This window comes from Sarcophilus harrisii, chromosome 2 (genome assembly GCF_902635505.1).
Source record: "Sarcophilus harrisii chromosome 2, mSarHar1.11, whole genome shotgun sequence".
In the NCBI taxonomy this organism is placed as follows: Eukaryota; Metazoa; Chordata; class Mammalia; order Dasyuromorphia; family Dasyuridae; genus Sarcophilus; species Sarcophilus harrisii.
In genome coordinates this window covers 118,514,353-118,537,440 of record NC_045427.1, presented here as the reverse complement: position 1 = coordinate 118,537,440, position 23,088 = coordinate 118,514,353, and the positions used below count along the sequence as shown (strand labels likewise).

At 34.5% G+C, this 23,088-nt stretch overlaps 1 protein-coding gene across 4 annotated transcripts; it reads right to left on the bottom strand.

The window, feature by feature from the left end:
* Nucleotides 1–5,610: 5,610 nt before the first annotated feature.
* LOC116421398 (transcription factor E2F6-like) lies at nt 5,611–22,623 on the bottom strand. 4 transcript variants are annotated; one of them, XM_031950676.1, is made up of 7 exons: nt 22,287–22,622; nt 17,120–17,174; nt 14,528–14,744; nt 12,447–12,605; nt 11,905–12,019; nt 9,398–9,518; nt 5,611–6,258 (listed from the first exon to the last, which is right to left on the bottom strand). In XM_031950676.1, the coding sequence occupies exons 1-7, from the start codon at nt 22,419–22,421 to the stop codon at nt 6,212–6,214; spliced, it is 849 nt and encodes a 282-aa protein (XP_031806536.1). In that variant the 5' UTR covers nt 22,422–22,622; the 3' UTR covers nt 5,611–6,211. The 4 variants fall into 4 exon arrangements, with proteins under 4 accessions (XP_031806536.1, XP_031806535.1, XP_031806538.1 ...); XM_031950675.1 differs by having other exon boundaries at nt 5,619–6,258; nt 9,371–9,518; nt 22,287–22,623; XM_031950678.1 differs by lacking the exon at nt 22,287–22,622 and adding an exon at nt 18,273–18,382 and having other exon boundaries at nt 5,619–6,258; nt 9,371–9,518.
* Between the last annotated feature and the right edge of the window lie 465 nt (nt 22,624–23,088).

Genomic DNA, 23,088 nt, shown 5'->3' with positions numbered 1-23,088 from the left:
ATTTGCTTGCATTTTGTTTTCTTTCTCAGTTTTTCTTTTTCTTCCTTCTTGATTTGATTTTTCTTATGCAACAAGATAATTGTATAAGTATGTATACTTATGTTGGAACATGTATTTCGACATATTTAACATGTATTGGACTACCTGCCAGCTAGGGGAGGGGATGAGAGAAAGTAGGGGAAAATATGTAACAAAAAGTTATGCAAGGGTCAATATTGGAAAAATTACCCATGCATATGCTTTGTAAATAAAAAGCTTTGAAAGAAAGAAAAGGAATGTTAAGACATCTTGGCTGCTTCCTCTTCTCCACAATCTTTTGGTTCTACTCTAGGAAGTCCTTCCTAAAAGTTCTGTTATATGGAATAGTTCTTTGAGAATAGGGAATGGGAGGCATGCTGAAATTTAAAGATATGGAAACAAAAGTGTCAATAAACTTTTATTTCTAAAAAAGTAAAAAAAAAAAAAAAAAAAGGAATTTCTTTTCTTCTAATGTGATAAAATTAGGTATGAATTTTCAGACACTTCTATAAAGCCTTTCTATACTACTTGAATGTTGCCAGGCATTTGTGAGCCATTAATATGTGCAGAGTACTCATTATTCAACAAGTATTGGGCAAAACATTAATTTATGTGTCTTTATATTCTCTATGATACTGACAAGTTACTGCAGCTTCTTACATAGATGGGAAATAGAATGTACAAAAATAAACAAAAACAAGGTGAAGAGGCTGTGTGATCTCTTCAGGGAAATTTCATGTTATAAACTTCTTGGACATCTCTAGTGACAAGCCTCTGAATTTAGCTGCGCTATTTTTTGGGCAAGCACAATGATGCATTACAGGCTTGAAAACTTTCCCAGCTTGGCAAACCCATTGTTTACTAACAGTAACTATCAAGAACCCAGGCATCTCCAAACCATGATGAAACATTGGAGAAGGGGCTTTAGTTCTACTTACATATAACCTCTTTGGATTTCATCTGTAAAAATAAGAATTGGATTAAATGATTTCCAAGATTCCTTTCAACTCTGAATCTGTGATCACAGCAATTAACATAAGGCTATAAATAAGGGGGGGTGTGGAGGAGGAGAGATCCGGGGGGGGCAGCAAAGTGATACAGTGGACAGAGCATTGGCCCTGGAGTCGAGGATCTGAGTTCAAATCCATCCTTAAGACACTTACTAGTTATATGACCCAGGATAGTTTAACCTAGTATATCTTTTTTGGTTCCCATGTCAAGCCTGTGAAACAGGTGCTATTATTCACATTTTACAGATGAATGTGGAATCTGCACTAAACACAAGTTATAGGATTTCCCCAGGGTCACACAAGTGAATTTGAGCTCCTATCTTCCCGACTCCTGGTCCTGTGCTCTAACTATGGCTGTCACTTAGCTGCCTATCCAAAAGCATTTTATGAATAATCATTTATGAACGAACTTAACAATTAGAGCCAACCAAAAATACAGTGGCTAATAGTGGCCCATTCTGAGGCTGGACAGATATTTTTCTAGGATATATTAAAAGGGATTCTTTCTTCACATGGGAGTAAGGTGGTTGACTCTTTTCATCTCTTAAAATTCTTGCAAACTGGCAAAGATGAAGAAAAAAATAGCATTAATCAAATGTTGAAGGAGTTATGGGATAGATAGTAGGTACACTGATATGTCTTTTGCTGAAGCTGTGAATTGATATATTTTGAAAAGCAATTTAGAATTAGGCAATTAATGTGATTAAAATGCCCCTATCTTTTGATCCAAGGACCCCATTACTTGGTATATTCCTTGAAGAAATCATTGATAAAAAGAAATTCCCCACATACATAAATGCTTACAACATTTTTTGAGATAAGAAAGAATTGGGAATATTGTCTATCAATTGGGAAATGGTTTAAATTGTGGCACAAATGTAATGGAATACAATTATGCTAAAAGAAATGATGAACATAGAAAAGCATGGAAAGGCATACATGAACCGATACATAGTAAAGGAGAGGCAAGAAAGCAATATATACAATGACTACAACATTGTAAACAGAACTACACAAAAAAAGAGATTTGAATCTAAGTTTTCTGATGTCAATAAACAATGCTCTTTCTACTCTACCAAATGCCTCCTTATATTAGGTTATTAGGATCATTCCAGTAAGATAAAATTCAAATGTTCAGTGAAATCACAAGTGTTCATTAAGTGCCAACTATGTGCCAGGCACTGGAGATATAAATGCAAAAAAAAAAATTCTTACTTTTAAGGCATAAATGTGAATCAGTTTTTCATTCAGGTTAAAAAAAATCCAACTTCACAAGTACAAGATGGGTCTGAAGAATCAAGAGATTTCAGTGGACTTCTAAAGCCTAATATATCAGCATGTATCATATTCAAAACTACTAATATTATCTTGGATTGCATTTAAGAGATGTAGAGATTCCAAAAACAAAAAATATTAAATGATTGGGGAAGATCACATTTAGATTTTTATGTTCAGTTTTAGGCACCCACAGTTAAAGGACAATTGATAGTCTAGTATGTCAAGACAAGCAACTATAATGACAAAGGGCCTGAAATTCTTGCCATATAAAAGTTAGTTGAAGAAACTAAGGATAGTTAAACTGGAGAAAGACGACTCGGGGGACTCAAGTAACTGAAAGACCAACATATGGGACAAGGACTACACTTTCTCCATTTAGCACTAGACATCAGAATGCAGAGCAATGGAATATATAAGGGGAAAATTTAGGCTTGATAGAAGGAAAAATATTCCAACTATTAGACCTATCCACAAGAATTAGTAGGAAAAAATGTTTAGTTATAGGCAGATGCAGATAGAGATGGGACCAACATCTATGTAGAAGTATCCAGGCATGAGCAAATAGTATTCCATGGTACTGAAATGTCTGGTGGGTTTGACTGCTGACTTGCCACTTGTGGGAAATAAAGGATTATGAAAAAAGTTAACTTTAACCCAAGGTAACTGAATGGAGAGCAAACTGCCCAGATTTCACATATCTTTTCCAGTAAAAACTTCAAATTAGCAAGAAACTAAATAACAATAAAGAAAATCCTATGAGAAATTTCCTAAATTAATCACTCCCAAACTGTACAAGAAGTCTGTGAAAAGCCCACAGGCAAGCAAAATCAGAGCCAACACAGTAAAGGCTGTCTAGCTAGAAGGTTCCTCTCTAAATTATAAATATTAATCTCAAGGCAGCAAGAACAATGGGCTTCCCTCAGAAACTAACAGCCCCAAACTAAAACTATTGAGGTAGAGATCAGTACTGATATAGCAATGCACAGACCAGGAAATCTCAGGAGTCTGACATCTAAAATACTCTATTCTAACAAGACAGTAGACCTACAGTGATCTAAACATCTGAACAAATAAAAGGATTGAAAGAAATAGAAAATGTAAGATCTGATATCAAAAACCAAGTGACTTGGAAAGTAAGTCAAGAGATATTTTTAAGAACTGAATTTCCTGAAAACTAGGATTTTTTAAATAATATAAAGAAATCAAAGACAGAAAACTATTTATTTGAAGCACAGTAGTAAAGTGAAGATAAATCCACTGATCACCTCCTAAAAGAAACCCCCCAAAAGGAAAGGCCTAGGACTGTTAAAATCCAGAACTCCTAACCTAACCAAACATCTAAGCATCCAGAAAGCAGGTCAAATACCAAAGAACCACAGTAAAGAGCACATAAGACCTTCTACAATAAGAGAGATCCTAAAATACAGTATTTCAAAAAGCAAAAGGACTATGAACAAGAATAACTTACCTTACAGGTACAGTACAATATATTTTTAATTCCTGCTAATGGGGCAATTAAGGCTTAGTGGGAATCTTGATCGCTTGAGCTTTGGAATTCTTAGATGAAGAAGGGCTAAAACCATTATGAAATTTTGATTCATTTAAAGGAATTTGGCTGGTTTATATTATAAAAGACTTAAGGCTTTTTAGGATTCTAGTCTGAAATGACACCCAATATAGGTAACCTAATTTTAGGTTACATTAGTGGTGGCCTGACATCTAGAAATAAGGAGATAAAGTTTCATCATATTCTGTTTGAAGCTATACTATCTATCTATGCAATGCAGTGTTCAAATTGTAACATTTTAAAAGGGCATGAACAAAAAACCATCCTCAGATATTTGAGATCAAGATGCCAAAAGGACTGAAAATCATGGAAAGCTAGAAAAGAGTTAGTCTTTGAACTAGACAGTTTTCATGTTCCCCTATCATGTGGAAGGATTAGGCTTGTTCTACGTTAAAAATAAAACTGGAAGCAACTTCAGAAGTTCAGGAGAACTTCAGGAGTCCCTGGCAGAAGTATGGCTCAACAACTCTATGATAATAAACACTTAAGTATTAAATATGGAAGAGGATCAGTGTATTCTTCCCAAAGTTCCCAACCACAGTTATGGTGGAAATCCAGCAGAATCCCAAGTCCAGGAAAGATTTCATGTAGATGGTGAAGTCCTCCACATTCTCCTGCTTTCACAAAATGTTGCACTTATTGTGCAAAATCAAATTACTGCAGAGTACCCTGGAAGCCTCAAAGAAGTATGACCCAGTTATTTACATAGGAAGAAACCAAAAAGATGAAGAAAGACACTGAAGATTTCAATATGCATTTGAATGGACACCCTATAAATCTTGTTTAAGAATACACATCCAGAATGGAAAATAGAGGTAAGATGAACTAGGCCCATAGTTGTAAAGAAGAGCAGGTTATTTTCCTTTAAGGCATTTGCAGAGTTCTTTCACTGTCACCAAGCTTCCCATGAAAACAGGAGCCCATCTTCTCAATACTAAATTGGTGGTGCTATTTAACAGCAAGACATGAAACATCTAGCTTTTACAGTGGAGAGAAAGAAAGGGGGAGGGGAAGCAAGTGAACCTTACTTTCATAAACAAATTAGAGGAGCATCAAAAAGATCTTTTCCCAGGTCCATGGAAATATAGAGTTCATAGCTAAACAAGAGATAAACAAGTTCAGAGGATGTACAATAAACAATTTTGATTATATAAAATTTAAAAGATTTTGCTTAAACAAAAAAAACATGAAATATCTTTGCTTCTGGAGAATCAAAATTAAAGAAAAGGTAATAGTAGCTGCAAAAAGGTTACAACATGTGGCAAATGAAGGAATCTGAAGAATGCCATCAAGTAATTTCAAGATGGGAAAATGGTCTGCTCATGTAGTAAAAAGTGAAATGTGACATCCAAAGTGTTTTGTTAGAATCCTCCATGAGATGGGGTTAACCTTTTGTGGAAAATTGTTGAGGAAATTAAGGATAAAAGTTGTAAGCATGAATGGGTGTGCAAGCTACATCACTGAAGAGAACTTCAGAATTAAAGAGATCACATTTCCATTTGAGTGATGTCTTAATAGTGGAAGTCTTCGAGCAGATGCATAAAAGTGATCATTTGATTTATTGATTTGTACATATGAGGGAAGGTTTAACTCTTATTAGACTAGTGATTTCAGCTTTCAACTCATTTAATTCCTTGAAATTCATATTTCTCGGTATCTAGAGAACAGTGATTTTTAAAGTTCTGTTGAATATATCAGGAAAAAAACCCAGAAAAATCAAATTAATGAATGAATAACTTTTCATATTTACATTTTATTTTTTGCTGTACAAGATGAAAATTTTATATTTGTTTCACATTTTTCATGAATTACTAAACATTATACAAATATGTACAGGAGTATTCACATTTAATTTTATTGTGTACATCCATTTAAACAGCTGATTGCATACAATGCAAACAGTACTTCACATGTTGTAAAGCATAATTTTACTTGGTACATACTCTGCATTGTAAGGAAGAAGTTAATGATACTGTATATTTCAAGTTCAGATTAGTCCAAATGTTTTAGTAGTAACAAACTGGTGCTCTAAAAGATTGTTTACAAGAATTTTTTTTTTTTTTTTTTAATATGGAAGTCCTTGTTTCACTTAAGTAAATGTCAAATTACCATTTCATAATTTTTTATAAAATGAGCCATTTTCCATAATAAGTTGATGTAAATGTATACAAGAGAACTATTAAAACTATTGCCTTAATGTTAATATCAAACTAGGCACAGAAGTCCTTTATGGCTGATTTTTTTTTAAGTCCAAACTGAAAGAGTCTCACCACAGAGGGAATTAAACCAACTTGACAAAGTGTTGAAATCGTTCCAGAGAGTTAATGTTCAAGACAATTCAGATGGTTTTTTTTTCACTTAATTCACTCTGCTGTAGATTTCCTTCTACAAAGAAATAAACATAAATTAGAATATTTCTTAATTGGGAGAGAGGAGGAAAATAAGACAAGTTCTATGCTTGCAAAATAAATATCTCTGAAAATCATTAGCAAAAATAAATCTGCTTTTATTTTTTAAAGATAAAAGAAAGTAACCTTCACAACTATTTAAAATCTGAATGCAATGCAATAAAAGGCAAACTTCAAACATTTAAAATCTCCAGTACTTAGAACAGTGGCATATAGTAGATGCTTAGTAAAATGCCTGATATAGTATTTTCCCCAATACATTCAATTCTATAATTCTATTTACAATTCCCAGTTGGGCTGACAATTAAAATTGGCCTTTTAAACAATCAAAATTATTTTCCCTCAGCCTTTATTACATTAGAAAGTGAATGCTTGGAATGAATGATTTCTTTACACACATTGATATGGAGAAAGGATAGTGATTATGGCAGTGAAATAAATCCATAGATTCCACTGCCCATGTTTTTATGTGCTTTAAGAACACTCATCTATGGGCCAGTTAGGGTGGCACAACGGATAGAGTATCTGACCTGGAATCAGGAAGACACTATTTCCCGAGTTCAAATATGGACTCAGATACTTACTAACTGTATGACTCTGAACAAGTTATTTAATCCTATCTGCCTCAGTTTCCTCATCTATAAATGACAACCTCCTCCAGTATCTCTGCCCAAAAAAACCTTAGATGGGATTAGCAAGAATTGGGTAGGATTGAAAAACAACAGACATTAATACAGCTAACTCAGAGAGTAAAAGGAAAATGATATACTTAAGTGCTTCATTTAATAAAGTGATTTACTTTACTCACTGATTGGTAAGTAAGGTTTTAACAAACATGACTGCTTTCCCCACATGAAGATACTTTAAAAAAAAAAAAAGCAATTACAATGGGATACTAAGAGAATAACAAGAAACAAAGTGCATCTTCCCTTCCCTTCAACCTGAGAAGTTCATTCTTTTATACATCCTCAAACAAAATGGATTCAAACTTAAAAGAAGATACTTTTCTAAGATACTTATTCTATCTACTTGAAATTGTTTTTAAAACGCTTGCCCAAAAGAAAACATATTCAAACTTTGCTACTTGCTAATGGCAAATAAGTAAAAAAAGTTGAGAAATACAGAAAGGCGGTTAAGGGGGGGGGGGGGGAGAAGGGAGCAAGGAACAAAAAAGACTTCTCAAAATTGGAAAGAATTAACTTTTTTTCATAGCAGCTTTCATTGGAACAGTTTCTTAAACTGCAGGTTATATAACTAAAATGTAGGGGTTACAAAATTATAATATTAGTAAATATATTATTTATATGTCTATATGACCAGGGTCCCATAAAAAATTTCCTTGAGCAAAAAGGGGACATGATAGAAAAAGTTTTAAAAAGCTCTGTATTAGAAGAACTGAAACAGCAAATTTCTTCACAAAGGTAATAATAAAGGAGTATTTTAGTCTAAGTTTATGTGACTGACTTGTCAGTATCTGCTCTTTTGGAATACAATCCTATGACTTATTTAGTGTATATATATATGTATTTATTAAGGCAAATGAAAAATGGTTGGGTTTTTCTATACACAAAAACTTTAGAGCAATACATATTTTAAAAACTTTTGGTAACTATTAAAATAATTGCTTTTCCTTGAAATGCTATGTATTTTACTTGTTCAAAACATTATTCTTGAGGAACCCATAGATTTCACTGTTACTGCTAAAAACAAAATGGTATTAACCCAAAAAAGGTTTAATAACCCCTTCCCTTACCTATTCTCTACAATACAATCATCCAAGACACTTTTGAAGGACTTAAAACAATGAAAAATACTATCCATACCCAGAGAAGGAATTGATAGCATCTGTATGCAGACTGAAACATACTTTTTGCTTTTACTGTATTTTTCTTTTTTGGTCTATGTTTTGACAACATGACTGTTATGGAAATGTTTTGCATGATTACACATGTATAACTTACATTAAATTGCCTGTATTCTCAACAGGGAAGAGAGAGAAAAGGGGAGGAAAAGGAAAAAAGTAAAGAGTGTGCAACTCAAAGATTTAAAAACAAATATTAAAAACTGTTTGGGTTTTGGGTTTTTTTTTTTATGTAACTGGGGAAAAATAAATTTGCTCAGATTCAAAGAATTCACAGATCCAGGGCTGAAAGGTTCATCAAGTAATACTCTAGTTCCATTCATTTTATTTTACAGATAAGGAAACTGAGATCTAGAAAAGTATCTTGACCATAGTGATAGAGCCAGAATTTCAAGTATTGTCTTTCCATTATACCATGCTGATTGTCAGAAGGAAAAGTAAAAAAAAAGTCACTTTATACATGTATGATCTTTATTGTTTTTATTAGGAGCCATTATTTATTTCAAGACTCCAATGAAGCAGACAGGGTTGAAATTATTATACTCTTCTTGTTCTAAAAGACCAAATTTCAACAGGGTTAAATGATCTATTCAAATTGGCAATATTACATAGCTAATAAATGTCTAATTGGGAAAAGCAAGAATCCAGAAGTTTCAAGTCCTAATCAGGACTTTTTGTTGTACCAAAAATGCCTCACAAGCAAAGGATCCAAATTCAATCCAAAACTAGAAGGAAAAGTTTTTGAGAATTTAAATAACTAGTTTAAAACTATCTCAGAATTTCCTGATCTTTTCAGTTCTTGTGAATTTTAAATGGTTGAAAAGGATGCTATTTTACCTATTGAGTAGAAAGAGTAGATAAGAACAGAAAATCTCTACAGTGAGGACAATTATTTCTCTCATTTTTAAAAACATGTCATCCTATAACAACACATTTGCAAATGTACAATAGCTTCCAATGAACAAATAGAGTTATGATTTATATTGTATCTTTCATTTAACTTTTTCAAAACATCTCTTCCAAATTGTAGAACACTTGTAATACTTTCAATGTACAGAGAATGTTTTATTTTACTTCCCAGTGAGGCAAAACATATTTCTTCAAGACCTAGTACTTTTTAAAAACATTTATTTAAAAAATTATAATACATACTCATAAAACTTTGGCTAAACTCTACTGAAATTACTTTTTAATTCCAAATTTACCCATAATGTCTTTATATATTTACCTGGATCAAGATGAACTGTAGACTTACTTTCAGACAAAGTAGTAGTCATTTCTTCAAATGTTTTGTTATTTATGTTATCTTGTTCCACTTCACACAAATAAACATCAATAGGTCCCTTTGTACTCTTTATATGTACAGTTATACAGTCCTATGAAAAGAAACATAGGATATAAACATGAATGAGAAAAATCCACTAACCACATTTGATTCATTCACTAGGACAGTCAAGTTTTGCAAATCTTCCAGAAAGCGTGAATTTATACTTTACTTTTATCATTAAGTAATTGTGAGAAAAAAAGTCAATGAAGATTGAAAAAGAATTAGATATAATCAACTAATTAGATTAGGCAAGAGGTCAGGCACATAATACTGAGAGGGTAAGAAAGAAAGAACCAAAGTACAAAAATTTAATTATTTAAAGTACTGTATTTCTCTACTTTAAGTCTTTTACTTGAAGGTAATGAATCTAGGAAATACTACCCAACAGCCTGATATTTTATTGATTAGTGAAGAACGAGGGTTCCTGATTTGTCTAAGCTAAATGATTACAAGTGATTTTGAAAACTCTATAAAATTTGTGAACAAGAATCTTGAAGGAAAAAAATCTATGAAGAATTGACTGCTTGGATAGGTTTATAATATTACAAAATTTAATGAGCTTGGGGAAAATATTAACATTTGATAGTATATCTAATACAAAGGTCATCAAACATGTTAAATAATGATTCATACAAGGTCACAAATTTATTAGAGTTGACAAGAACCTTAGAGGATATCTAGTCCAACTCAATCATTATTTTATAGATGAGGAAAATGAATCCCAGAAAAGTTTTAATGACTGTCCCAAGGTATCACATATGGCTAGAAGAGCTTATTCCCTCAGTCCAAATCTCATGTTCTTTCCACTGTATCATACTGCATTTCCTGAAGGTTACTTAAAATCCTGTCTCTTTAAAGAATTCTAGGTGTATAACAATTTGATCCCCCCTAAAAATGATAGTCAATTTTTTTTTTTTGCTGAGGCAATTGGGGTTAAGTGACTTGCCCAGGGTCACACAGCCAGGATGTGTTAAGTGTCTTAAGGCCAGATTTGAACTCAGATCCTCCTGACTTCAGAGCTGGTGCTCTATCCACTGCACCACCTAGCTGCCCCATGATAGTCAATTCTTGAGAAAGCAATACAGTTGAAAATAATCTGTATTTTTATTAACTGTAAATAAAGAAAGTAGTCCTTATTAAAAGGGAGGTTTCCATTTATTTTTTTCCCATGCAGGCTGATCACACACCCCCACACACATTTTGTTGATCTGTTCTTAAGAGTTCAGAGGATGTTATAAAACATCCACATGAGAAATATGGCTCCAGCATATTAATAAAAAGTAATGCTACATACATGAAAAGCAACATGTTGATAGTTGGAATTGAAACCCCTACCTGGTTCTCTGGGGATGTCTGTTAGGCTCGGTCTAGACAACACTGATGGCATTCCTCCCTCCCGCGCTGCCCTTCACTGTGTTCACAACACAAAGTGAGTTGCAGTGAGATGCAGCATAGCAGAGGATCTCACATCCTAATTTTTTGTCCTATTTCTAATGTTCTTTCATTACTAGAAGGTGTGACTAAGGCTATTTCAGGTTTCAACTTACCAGTTTGAACCTTGGTTTTAATAAACACCTTCTCTAAGAGTTCAGAGTGACTCTCATTGATTGACTCCCCCAGGAGGGGCCTGATATATTTGTATGAACCAGCAGAGTAAAGAGAAGATATTATACATTGGCTCTTCAGTGCTTGTTTTCTTTGCTTCCCTTCCAGGTCTTTCCCATGGAAGTCTTTATTTATACACACACACACACACACACACACATACACACGTTATGTGTGTATATATTTGTCTGTGTGTGTGTGTGTGTGTGTGTGTGTGTGTGTGTGTGTGTGTATCTCACAAAATTGAAATTACAAAACAGAGTCCATGAAAACTCTAACAAAGGTCCTGGGAATGGTAAAAAGTGAAGATATAGTTTGGTAGCCCAAGTGTTGCACTGATTCCCACAAAATATTTAAAAAAAAAAAAAAAAACTAAAGGAAGGATAGTTTATCATTTTTGGAGGATTAAGGAGAAGACATGGACAAGAATCACCAAGGATGAGGTGTGAATGGAATGTGATTTGTATTAGAAGAGGGAGTACCCACATTAATAAGATAATAGGTCCAAAGTATTGTATATTTTAATGCCTCCCATCATTGTAAAAACTACAATTTTAACTTTAAGTCCATTTTGACATGCAAGAAAGGTAAAATTTCTAATGCAATGCTATTACCACTCTAAATACTATAAAAGAGACTCCAAAAAATTCTACCAAAGGCATCACTATTACTGATAAAATCAAGTTTATATAATAAGTTCATACTGAAGGCACTGGTGTTAGATAAAATTTAAAAACAATGTATAAGACTTGTATAAGACAATGTATAAGACTTCTTTTAACAAAAGACTTTCTTATGAAATTTGTAAACAAATTTAAAGTACTACCTACTTCTTTAGGAGTTGGCACTTCCAATTTGGTTTCTTCTGGAGCCTTGACTGCAATGACAATCTGTTCATGGAAAGCTTGAATACTATGTATATCTTGATAGGTCACATATGCTAATGTACAAATCAGTCAAGGAATTTCTGAATTAAGGAGCCAAAAAGCGATTATGAGACCAATAGTAAAAAAAGCTTCATAATGCAAATCTGGGCAGTACTTAATTTATGTGAGCTAAATGAAAAGCCTAAAGTGAAAATTTTGAGGCGCATACTTGTAAGCAAAGAGTTATATAAGCAGAATTTTGACTAATTTTCTAACACTCTAGGATAAAAACATATCAGTTTTAATAATCATCATTTTTAGATAACAGTGCAGAATATCCATCAGAATTCTACCAACCTGATCTGATGAGACTATGAATACAATGTTATAGTATGAATTAATGCTGCAAGTTTTCTATTCACAATATATATTAAGCCCTATTGCTAACAATAATACCCAAATTGAATAGCTCCAGAATAATTTTAATAGATAATGATAAAGGATATCTTTCATTTTCTTTGTCATCTGTTAGTTCAAACAGTTGTTGAGCACAATCCTTAATTAACTCATCCAAAGCTTTTTCCATTGCTGTTAAATCAGTAAGTTCATCCCTTATCTTCTTTTGCTGGGGTACTTTTGATCCAATACCACCAAGATCAGATCCACTTAAAAAAAAAGGTATGAAAAAATAAAAGATATAAGAAGCTAACAAAGAATACTTTCAAATTAGATTACTGTTTCACTAATACTTTTACAACTCTTTATATCTTGTCCAATTTGTGTTGATATTTTCAATGTGACAGGCAGTGACATCTAGCAGTTAATAATATTAAAATGATTATTTAACAAAACAAAGTAAACAATTGCTCACCTGTATTTCAGAAATCTTGGTTACAAAAGGAATGTTTTCAGTGACTCAAAATAAAAAGGCATTATGTTGAGAGGCGGAAAATCTCTCAGCAAAATGGAGAGAAATTTTGTATTGAAGTTTTAAACTAAATTAAAGCTGGAGATAAAACTTCAGATATCTAGATAACTAAAGAAGGATCCAGCTAAGGAGATGGAGAAAGAGGAGTCAAATAGGAGGAACTTTAATATGGTTCTAATTTGCAGAGTAGAGTATAAAACTACTCTCTGCAAAGAGTAAAAGTTTTACAAATTTTACTATTGGGGAGTGAAAAAAAGAAAAAAAAAATTTAAGTACCTATTTTGTGCCAAGCACTAGGGAGAAGGTATTATTATCTCCATTATATAGCTGAGAAAACTAAGATAGTCAAAGGTTAGGTAACTTGGCTAAGGTCACACAGCTATTAAATGATTTCCGAGACTGTAACTGAATTTGGATTTTCCTGACTTCAGGCTCAAGGCTCTATCTACTGGGCCAAATAACATCTAAATTATTTCAAAAGGTCATGATATGACTTCAATAGATAACTGAGAATATATTACTTGCCTTCTCAATAGGGAACAGCCTGGAGGAGAGTGAATTAGAAACTCCAATTTTTAAAAAAATCAACGATAATGAATAATATTAGAGGCTGAATTATTTTTAAAGGTCATAGTAGATTTCTGTTTTAATAACAAAAAGTCAGTAAAAATTATTCAAGTATTAAACTGTTCACTAAGAGAGGATAGATAAGTTTTAAGGCCACACTACTATATTTCTAGCCTAAATCATGAAAAAAGCCACCTATATTCATTGTCTATACTCTTCACTATTAACTCACTTTTAAATCTCTTAAAATCTGGCTTTTGATCCCACAACTGAAACTATTCTAACCAAGATTACCATTGATGTCTTATTTTCCAAGTCTAATGGCTTTTTCTGAGTCCTATTAAACCTTTCTGTAGCATGACATTACTGACTATCTAATCCTGTCTGAAGGAAATTATCAGTCTTCTCTGCTGGATAATAACCTGTTATATTTAAATGTACTAAAGGCTTTATGCTAAACCCTACTCTCTCTATAAATGCTAATTCTCTGGGACTTAAAAATTATATTTACATTATGGATTTGTTATTTCCCTTATCTTTTTAAGCTACTAAATAAATCATTTAGGGATTATTTTCTCCAAGGTATTCAACTACTTTTGAAGCCTTAGCTAATACTTCCATAATAATCAAGAATCAAATAAAATGTAATGAAATATTTATTAAACTATGATGAAAGGATTCTTAAAAATATCATGTCCTGGGGCAGCTAAGTGGCACAGTAGATAGAGGACCAGCCCTGAAGTCAGGAGGACCCGAGTTCAAATCTCTTCTCAGACACTTAATACGTCCTAGCTGTGTGACCCTGAGCAAGTCACTTAACCCCAATTGCCTCATCAAAAAAAAAAAAGTATATATCTATATCTATTTTTCATGTCTTCCAATTCTTCAACAATGGTAAAGATTCCTAAATAATTCTAACATTTTCTACCCTTACACAGTTAACCTCTCTAGCTCAGTTTAAGAAAAGACAGAAACAATTAAAACCCTTTCCTAATGTATAAAACTCCCTTTGTTACAATTTTAAAATAACATCTGTGTGGTTTCCCTGAAAAAGATTTAAAGGAGAATGAGGAGAAACTTAAATTAACTCACATCCACTGAATATGATTTTTAGATCTTTTTTGAATGAGATCAATTCCATCTAATACATTGGTGATGTCATATACTCTTCGTTTCCGTACTCCCAAAGTTGTTGCAACTTCATTTAAATCAAGAACTCCACCAGGAGCAGATTTGATGAGCTCCATAAATTTACGAGTTAAATAAACCAAAGATACATCATAACGAGGTTTTGCCACTCTTAATGCTTCTGAAAAAACAGAAAACAGTTTTTAGTAATAAACTTTATAAAACATTTATGCACATTTTTTACCATTAAGAAAAATTTTTACTACATTTGATCAAAGAAAAAAAAAACATTCTATTTACTCAGTCCTACATATCGTTATTGAGCCTGAGCCAAATAGAACAACAAAACAGCCAAGCGACACTTCAAATACTGCTGGTGGGTAGAGTATAGGGGATGGTATGGAATCCTGACCAGATCATTGGTAACTCACCATTTTAACTTGCTAACTAAATGCTAAGTTTTGTTTTTACCATGCCAAGAGACTAGTTGTATATTCTAGTTCTTGACTCAAAGCTCCACTCATCCACCTAGTTAGTAATAGCTATAAAGGTTTACCCATTACAACACTCCAAAGACCTCTCATTTCCATGTTGTGGGTGCTCCCTCCACCAATGCAGGCAGTAAACTCTCTAGAATTTAGTAGATGATCTTCAAGAATTGTTATAGTGAAAAATTCAGGACTTAGAAGACAGCTGCTTGATAATAAGCCCTGCCTTAGACAATAAAAACATGGTGTAAAGTGTCTTTAAGTGATGGTTTTCTTGGGGGGTATACTGGATTACATGACCACTGAAGTTCCTTTTTAACTCTAAAATTCTGTGAAATGAAATTATAGAACCTCACACTTTCACTGTATTTCAATGTTTTACTAGGATATATGCCTTTAATATGTCTTGCCTAAATGTCTTTAAATAATTTAGCTATTACTCTGATCTAGAAGTTAAATGACTTTTCATTTCTCCCTTTCCATATATCCCAAGTACCATGCTTCATATGGCAATAGTACAAAATCACTCTCCAACTTCTCTAATCCATTACAATTATAAGCACCATGCATAATATATTCAGATTAATTCCAGTTGCAGGTAAATCTATGATTCTACCTATTGTAAGATGAATAGCTAGAGTCCCCAAGTTAATGAAGATCAGTTCTAAATTCAAAAAGATTTATAGGGATGGGTGGTCAGGATTTTTAACCTCATTACTTCATATATATTATGCAAGAAATTCTCCTACTTTAACAAGTGTTTATTTAAATGTATACTGGTTAGGGTTATGATATTCAAATGCCTAAACTCCATCAAATTTCATAAAACTTAGAAAAATATAAGTTTTCCCCCCTCCCCCATCCCAAGGCAGTTACTTTTTTAATCTCAGGTGAAATTTGCTATCATTCTAATCTTTGTTCCTTTTGTGGTATTGTAAATTTCAAAAAGGATAAGGAATTGGAGCTGACGTTCAATCTCCTGTAAAAGTCATATTAAGGATGAAGTCAGGTAAGTAGAAAGACATGGGGTTGTCTAGCTTGTTATCTGAATACAATCCAGCTGACAACTTTGTTTCTTGATAGTTTCCATGCTACTAAATTTTCCAAATAATATAAGGCTTTAATACGATACTCTAATTTTTAGAAGTGCTATATGACTTAAAATCATGGAATATCAAAATCTCTAAAGAAATAAAAATCATGGGTGACCCTAAGTAGGCTGCACCATATTACCAATAATTAACTGCATGAAATTAATTATAAGTAATTACATAAAAGATAGCATTCTATAAATGACTAGCAAAGGAGATGGATATTGTGAAAGCCAGGGATATAAATGCTACACTGTTATAAATGGAAACTTAAAAAGTCTACAAGATCTCTAGGCCAAAGCTCCAAAAGCTAGAGCATTTATGGGAGGGAATGGACAAGAATCAAACAGGATGAGAAGATGTGGATAGGCTGAGATCAATAGTACTGGAACTTGTACTACACTGACAAGATTGTATACATATTGAATTTTAAGTATAAATGTTTGTGAAAAAATGTAAACATTTCTATAAACATGATTTATTTATGTACTGATATGAATAAGAGACAATGTGGCATACTAGAAAGAGTTCCATGATTTAGTCAGGGAAATTGGGTTTGGATACCAGCTATTTTTTCCTCACATTGTTACGCTGATAGTGTTATTTAATGAAAAAAATCTTCATCTGTGAAATGAGAGATCTGGATCAGATGACCCTTTTACATTTCTCCAGTTATTCTATAATCCTAAAAAGCCTCTAGAACACAGGAGAGCAAATTTTCAAAATTCTCCCTGTTGAAATAACATCCAGTGACCTTAAGTATTTTTGCAAGTATTTCATTTCATGAGTGTAAAAAAAGTATGTTCTATCACACTGTAGAACCAATCACATTTGATGCTAGAAGGGACCCTAAGAATCACTTAGTCTAACTTCCTATAAACAGTCTTATTCACATTTTTAAAACTCCCAATACACAGTTTAAATCTGTGAAATTCAAATGATAACATTTAAATAAAACTACCCAATGTTTAACTTACTTCTCATGGCCATGTATTGTACATTCTCTTCTAAATTAATCTTTATTTTTGATGGCTAGGGGAAAAAAGATAACTGTTAAATTACTTGTAACCAACAATTTATATATTAAAAAATTCAATATAATTTCTCTATGTATTTTGAGGTTTTTCCTGAGGCAATAGTTTAAATAAATCTGAGAGGGGGTTCACTAGCCCACCCAAACAGTATCAATCTTTAACGACAAAACTACTTCATGCAGCCTTCAGAAATATGCTCACACCTAGGCGTGCAGAGGCACAAACAAGAGCAGTGCAAAAAAAAAGCATGGGAAAATGAGATGCAGATAACTAAAATAAGCTTCAAAATAGAGAGTGAATATTCAGCAGGAGTCAACAGAAAGTGAAATACAAATAATTAAAGTTATTAATATCTGGTTCTTATATAGGGCTTCACCCTGTCACAAACTATGATTACAACCAAAAAATCTGTATTAGAAAAATTTCCCAGTCTTTAACTGATTGCCCATTAACTGATTATTTAAACCAAAAATGTAGGAAAATATTCAAAACAAACTATTAGGAACGAGTCCCTTAAATTTATTTTAAAATTTTAATATATTCTCACTATTTCTGAAAGGAGGTATACAAATGATTTTTTAAAACAAATTCCACCAAAGAATCATAGAACTAGATGATCTTTACACATCTCATTTGCCACCCAGACTCAGGAAAGACTCCTTCTGGACTTCTTTGGCTTCTCTACTAAACCTCCAAGAAATTTATCATAAGGAAATGCCATCATCTTACAAGATTCAATTAGCATTATTTCTGGTACCCTCTACCCCCTTAAACTGGAGAGTATAGCCATAAATCCCTCCATTTAAGGAGGAGACATATATCACTGTCTAATTTCTCAAGTAGTAGCACTCCTTTTGAACTTCTCTGATTTCTCCACTATGCCCTAGAGCCTGAAGTAACTCTTTTCCCTCATGCTCATTTCAACTTTCTTTTGCGTGGTCTTTCCCTGTTATAAGCTCTATAAAAGCAAGGACTATCTCTCCCCTAACCCCATGTATATCCCCAGCTTTAGCACATTTGGTTCTTTGCACAAAGTGCTTAATGTTTATTGACTGGGAATAGTTGAAGAGACCTAAGACCATCTAGTAAAACCTACCAGGAGGGCCAAGGAGGTTAAGTGACTTGTCCAGTTACATATGTAATCAGAGGTAGAATTTGAAGCCGGATCCTCTGACTCTGGAGCAACTTCTTTTTCTCCTCTATCACATTATGACTGGCCCACAAGGAAAAAAAAAAATAGCCTATAGTCACATAAGAAGCAAGAAGTAAACTATTTTAAGGGTCCTCTTCCCCCGCCCCCCAGATAACTACAAAACACTTTAAAAAAAAATTAAGGACAAAGACAGTTTTCTTCTCTGGAATCTGTTTGAAATGTAATAAGTTTACTGATAAAGACTAAATTATGCTTTCAGGCTCATCTTGGAGTTTTTATTCCTCCCCCATCATATCCAATTAATTGACAAGTTTTAAACCAAGTCCATTCCTAGAATGTCTCTCCAATTTTTCTTCTGTCTATACAAGGTCATCTTAAATTTTTTCGATTTCATGGATTGCACGGCAAAAAACCTATGGACTTCTCTCAACAGTGTTCTTAAATACATAAAATAAGTATAATTATGAAGGAAATCAAAGTTCAAAATATCTATGTTTAAGGATCTACCCTATGCTGCACCATCTTAGTTTACACATTATTCCCACCAAAACTATTAAATCTTCCTAGTTGGTTTTCTCCCCAATCAATCCAAAGGGAGAAGGTGGAGGGTGTTCAAACACTTAGGCACAGTCAGCATGTTGCTGCTTAGTCATGTCCAATTTTTTGTGAACCCATGGCCCATATGATCCATGGGAATTTCTTGGCAAAGATACTAGAGTGATTTGCCATTTCCTTCTGTAATGCATTAAGGGTAAGAGAGACTAAGAGACTTGCTCAGGGCTACACAGCTGGTGTCTGAGATCATATTTGAACTCGGGTCTTGCTGACTCCAGGCTTAGAATTCTATCCACTGAGGTATGTCTCTTGTCAACCTCCTGTCAGCAGAACACTCTCAAGTATATGGCAGAATTAGGTAAAAATGTAATTCAGAAATATATGACACAAATAAAACAGTTAACATTGATGTGGTTTTCTAAGTCAATATATACTCTATGGGAAACCTTCTTTCTATATGGTCTAATGGCTCCATTTCTATTTGAGTTTGTTTGTTATCTCTGCCCTAAGAACAGAAATGACCATATCATTTATTCTCAAAATCAAAAACCCAGAAGATCTCTACAGAAGTCCTCAGAGACTGACAGTTAAGGCTCTCATCCATCTGGGTCCTACATATCACTTTTCTAAACCTAATTTTTTTTATATTATTCCCCTTCACAAACTCTAGGTCGCAACTAAACAAAGCTACTAGCCCAGTGCCTGAAATTGGACATACCATTTCTTGACTCTCTGTGCTATCTAACCATATCTGCAATGTGCCTCTGAATCAGATGCCACCTTCTCCATGAAATCTGCCCAGATAGCATGTTCTCCTTTCTTAATTTTAAAATATTTGTGTATAAATTGTATGTCCCCAGTAGCCTATAAATTTCTTGAGGGCAGGAATTATATTTTATGTAAAATATTTGTCAAAAATCATAATTATTATCACACACACACACACACACACACACACACTATGTGCTGGAGGAGATATGATATAATTTTGACAGGACATGTGTGTTCCCTTGCTATGCTAACTCCCAGTAATGAAACACCTTAAATCACTGGAGATTAGCAACTGCTTTGCAAACTAGTTTTCAGAGCTGTGTCTGGGCACCAAATGAAAAGTTAAGTGGGTTAAGTCATCCAAGTTTACATCTGAAAATACTGAAATTAAATTTCATGATAAGAATTCCATTAAATAAATTCCATTACAGTAAAAACTTCAGCCTTCAGAAACAATGAATTTGTCTAGAATGAACTGATGTGACAGGTTAGTATAAGAGAAGGATCAAAACAAAAAATTTGGTTTTCAATCCTGACTTTGTTCTTTACACTTTTATGACTTAGTCCTATTAGCAAAGAACTAACTTATGTAGGTTTTGGTTTTCTCTTCTGCAAACTAAGGGGTACTGCAGCTAATGTTGTTTGAAAATAATTACTACCACTTTAGATTTATGTAGTAGTAGTAATATTTACGAAGAATTTATTTCTTTCAAGAACCCAGTGAAATAAGAATTGAAGTATTATCCAAATTTTTACTGATGTAGATTGTACAGTCACAGGTTAAGTGAGGTTAGAAGGTACAGGGAGTTAAGAAGTACAGGTTAAGTGACTAGCCCATGGCTTATCTAATGGCAAAGCTACAACAAAAGGTAGACAGAAGGCTCCAGATACTAGATTATTAACTCTTTCTTTTCCATCTTCAATACCTAACCCAGTAATATTCCTAACATACATTTCCTGTATGTCCTAACATACAGGACATAAAATCCAAACAGGAATGCCTACTAATAAAATTCTAACATGACAGAGAAAAAATCATTGGTCTGAAGTAAAAATGTTATGCATGAAAAAATGCTTATTTCCCAGACTAGGCAGTTTAATTGAACTGACAGAACTATATAGATGCAGGACAGATAGATCTGCATTATCTGTCCAGATGAGCAATGAAAAAGGAACAAAATAGAATAGGAATAACATGGAACTATATTTGGGAAATGTCTTATTGTTGAAAGTTTTGGAAAACAATAAAAACTTATTTATATATTGCTTTCCTGACATTTCAAAGTAGATAGTGTAAATATTACTATCCTTATTTTAGGGATAAAAAAAACTCAGAGAGGCCAAGTAACTATTTTCCCTCACTTAATAGGAATAGGAATTGTTTCTTCTTTTATACTAGGATCAAGAGCGTTTAAACTGCCCAGAGTCCCACACCTAGAACATAATGCCTCTTAATTTCAGGGCCACCGAACTGAGTTTTGAATTTCAGCTCTGCCACTAAATCAATCAGGTACAAAAACAGATCATTTATATATACAAAACACTCTACAAACTTCTCCTATTAACTTCACAACCCTTCAAAGTATTACACAAAAGGGTTAGTGTGCAAAGTGGTGTTCTAGGCCCAGAGGATACAAAATAAAAACCATAAATTAATTAAGTACTTATCAAGCACTCACTCTGTAGTACTTGGCTAACTACTGGGTAAAACAAGTACCAAGAATGAAACAGTCCCTACTTCCAAATAAGCTTACATTCCAACGGGGAAAATAAGCACATATGAAAATATAGAGAACAACAAATACAGTTAATAAATATAGTTTATAAATATAAATTAAATAGGTAGCCTATTTAAACTATAAATTTAAAATAATGTAGTTAAAAAATATAGTTTATAAATAAATACACAAAATCAGTAAGCACAAATATATACAAAGTCGTTAAATACAAAGCAGTTTGGGAGGTAGGGTACCTGCAGCTGCAAAGAAAGGTATTCTAATAAAAAAGGAGTCTATGAAATAGAAAGAGCTTAATTGAGGTCACTGGGGAGTAGAATATGTAATCAAATATGCAGCTGCAACAAAGTAGCATAGCGATGGACTGGGCAGTCGGGCAGACCCGAGTTCAAATTCTGCAACTTGAGAGCCCTGATCTGTAAAACGGGGAATATGATAGCCTTACCTCCCAGGAGAGTTGTGAGGACCAAGTGAGACAAAAAGTAGAGAGCTAGTTGCAAACTTTAAAGCATTAGCTATCGCCAGCCACAGTATATTAATCGTGCAGATAATTGGAGGATGAGAAAAAAGAACTCCAACAATAACTAGAGGAAGAAATAGCACGTGACCAGAGCTTGGGGCAAATCGCTCCCCGCCCCCATCCGATTTCGTTTCTCAGTTAAACCAAATTTCTCCGCAAAACGAAGGAGCAGAATGTGACATCCCTCAGGACCCAAAGGCCGAAAGGAGGAGGACGCGGTGCGCGTCTCCCCGCCCCCTCTCCCTCCACGGGGGATGACTAGAGAGGAGAGGAGCGCAGTTGTGGGCCTCCTAGTCCCTCCCTCGAGGGAGACCGCCGGGCCTGGCGGGCCGAAGCCGAGACCGCCCAGACAAAGCGGCCGCTCCCCGCGCTCACCAGCAGGCTTTCCATGTGAACCGGCAGCCGGGGCATTCGGCTCAAAGACTCCAGCTTCCTCTGACGGGCCTCGGCGTCCGCGGCGGCGTCCGCGTCTCCAGCCCTCGGCGCGGCGGCCTCCGGGGCTGCAGACATATCCCCGGCGGGCTACGCCGGGCGGGCAGCAGTCCCGTCCCTACCCGCGGCTGGGCTCCGGGGCGGTCCCAGGCGCTCCACACTGAAGCCGGAGACACTCCCCGCCCCCTCCCCGAGGCGCCCGCCCAAGCTCTCTCAGCCGACTCCCACAGACCCGAAGAAGCCGAGCCGCAGGTGGCGTCCAGGCCGAGGCATGCGCAGTGCCTCCACCCCGACTGCGCATGTACGCTGGTGGGCTGATGCAAAAGCCTGGAGCCGGAACACCGTGGGAAGGAGCCCAAGATAAAGAAGGGACTGGGCGGGGAGAACAGAAAGAAGAAATAGGCGGGAAATAAAATGCTGGAGACCGTGCAACTTCAGAACTGAAAGAGATCTAGTCCGTGATTATTGTTTAAATTAATAACTGTAAACTGAAACACACTAAATTTGGAATGGACCATTTCTAAACCTTATGATTGACAGTGGATGAAACTCCAGAATTGGGTTCGAATTCTGCTCACTTCTCTTCCTACTGTCTTTTTAGCATCGTAAAACTTTTTTTTTTTTAATTTAATAGCCTTTTATTTACAGGTTATATGCATGGATAACTTTACAGCATTGACAATTGCCAAACCTCTTGTTCCCATTTTCCCCCTCTTACCCCCACCCCCTCCCCCAGATGGCAGGA

Coding starts and splice junctions, on each gene's coding strand:
- LOC116421398 (XM_031950675.1), bottom strand. CDS start 22,421: ATGTCTGCAGCCCCGGAGGCCGCCGCGCCGAGGGCTGGAGACGCGGAC. Junction 17,175..22,286: donor TTCACATGGAAAGCCTGCTG/GTGAGCGCGGGG, acceptor TTTTTCCCCTAG/CCATCAAAAATAAAGATTAA. Junction 6,259..9,370: donor TACAGTTCATCTTGATCCAG/GTAAATATATAA, acceptor ATTTCTTTGTAG/AAGGAAATCTACAGCAGAGT.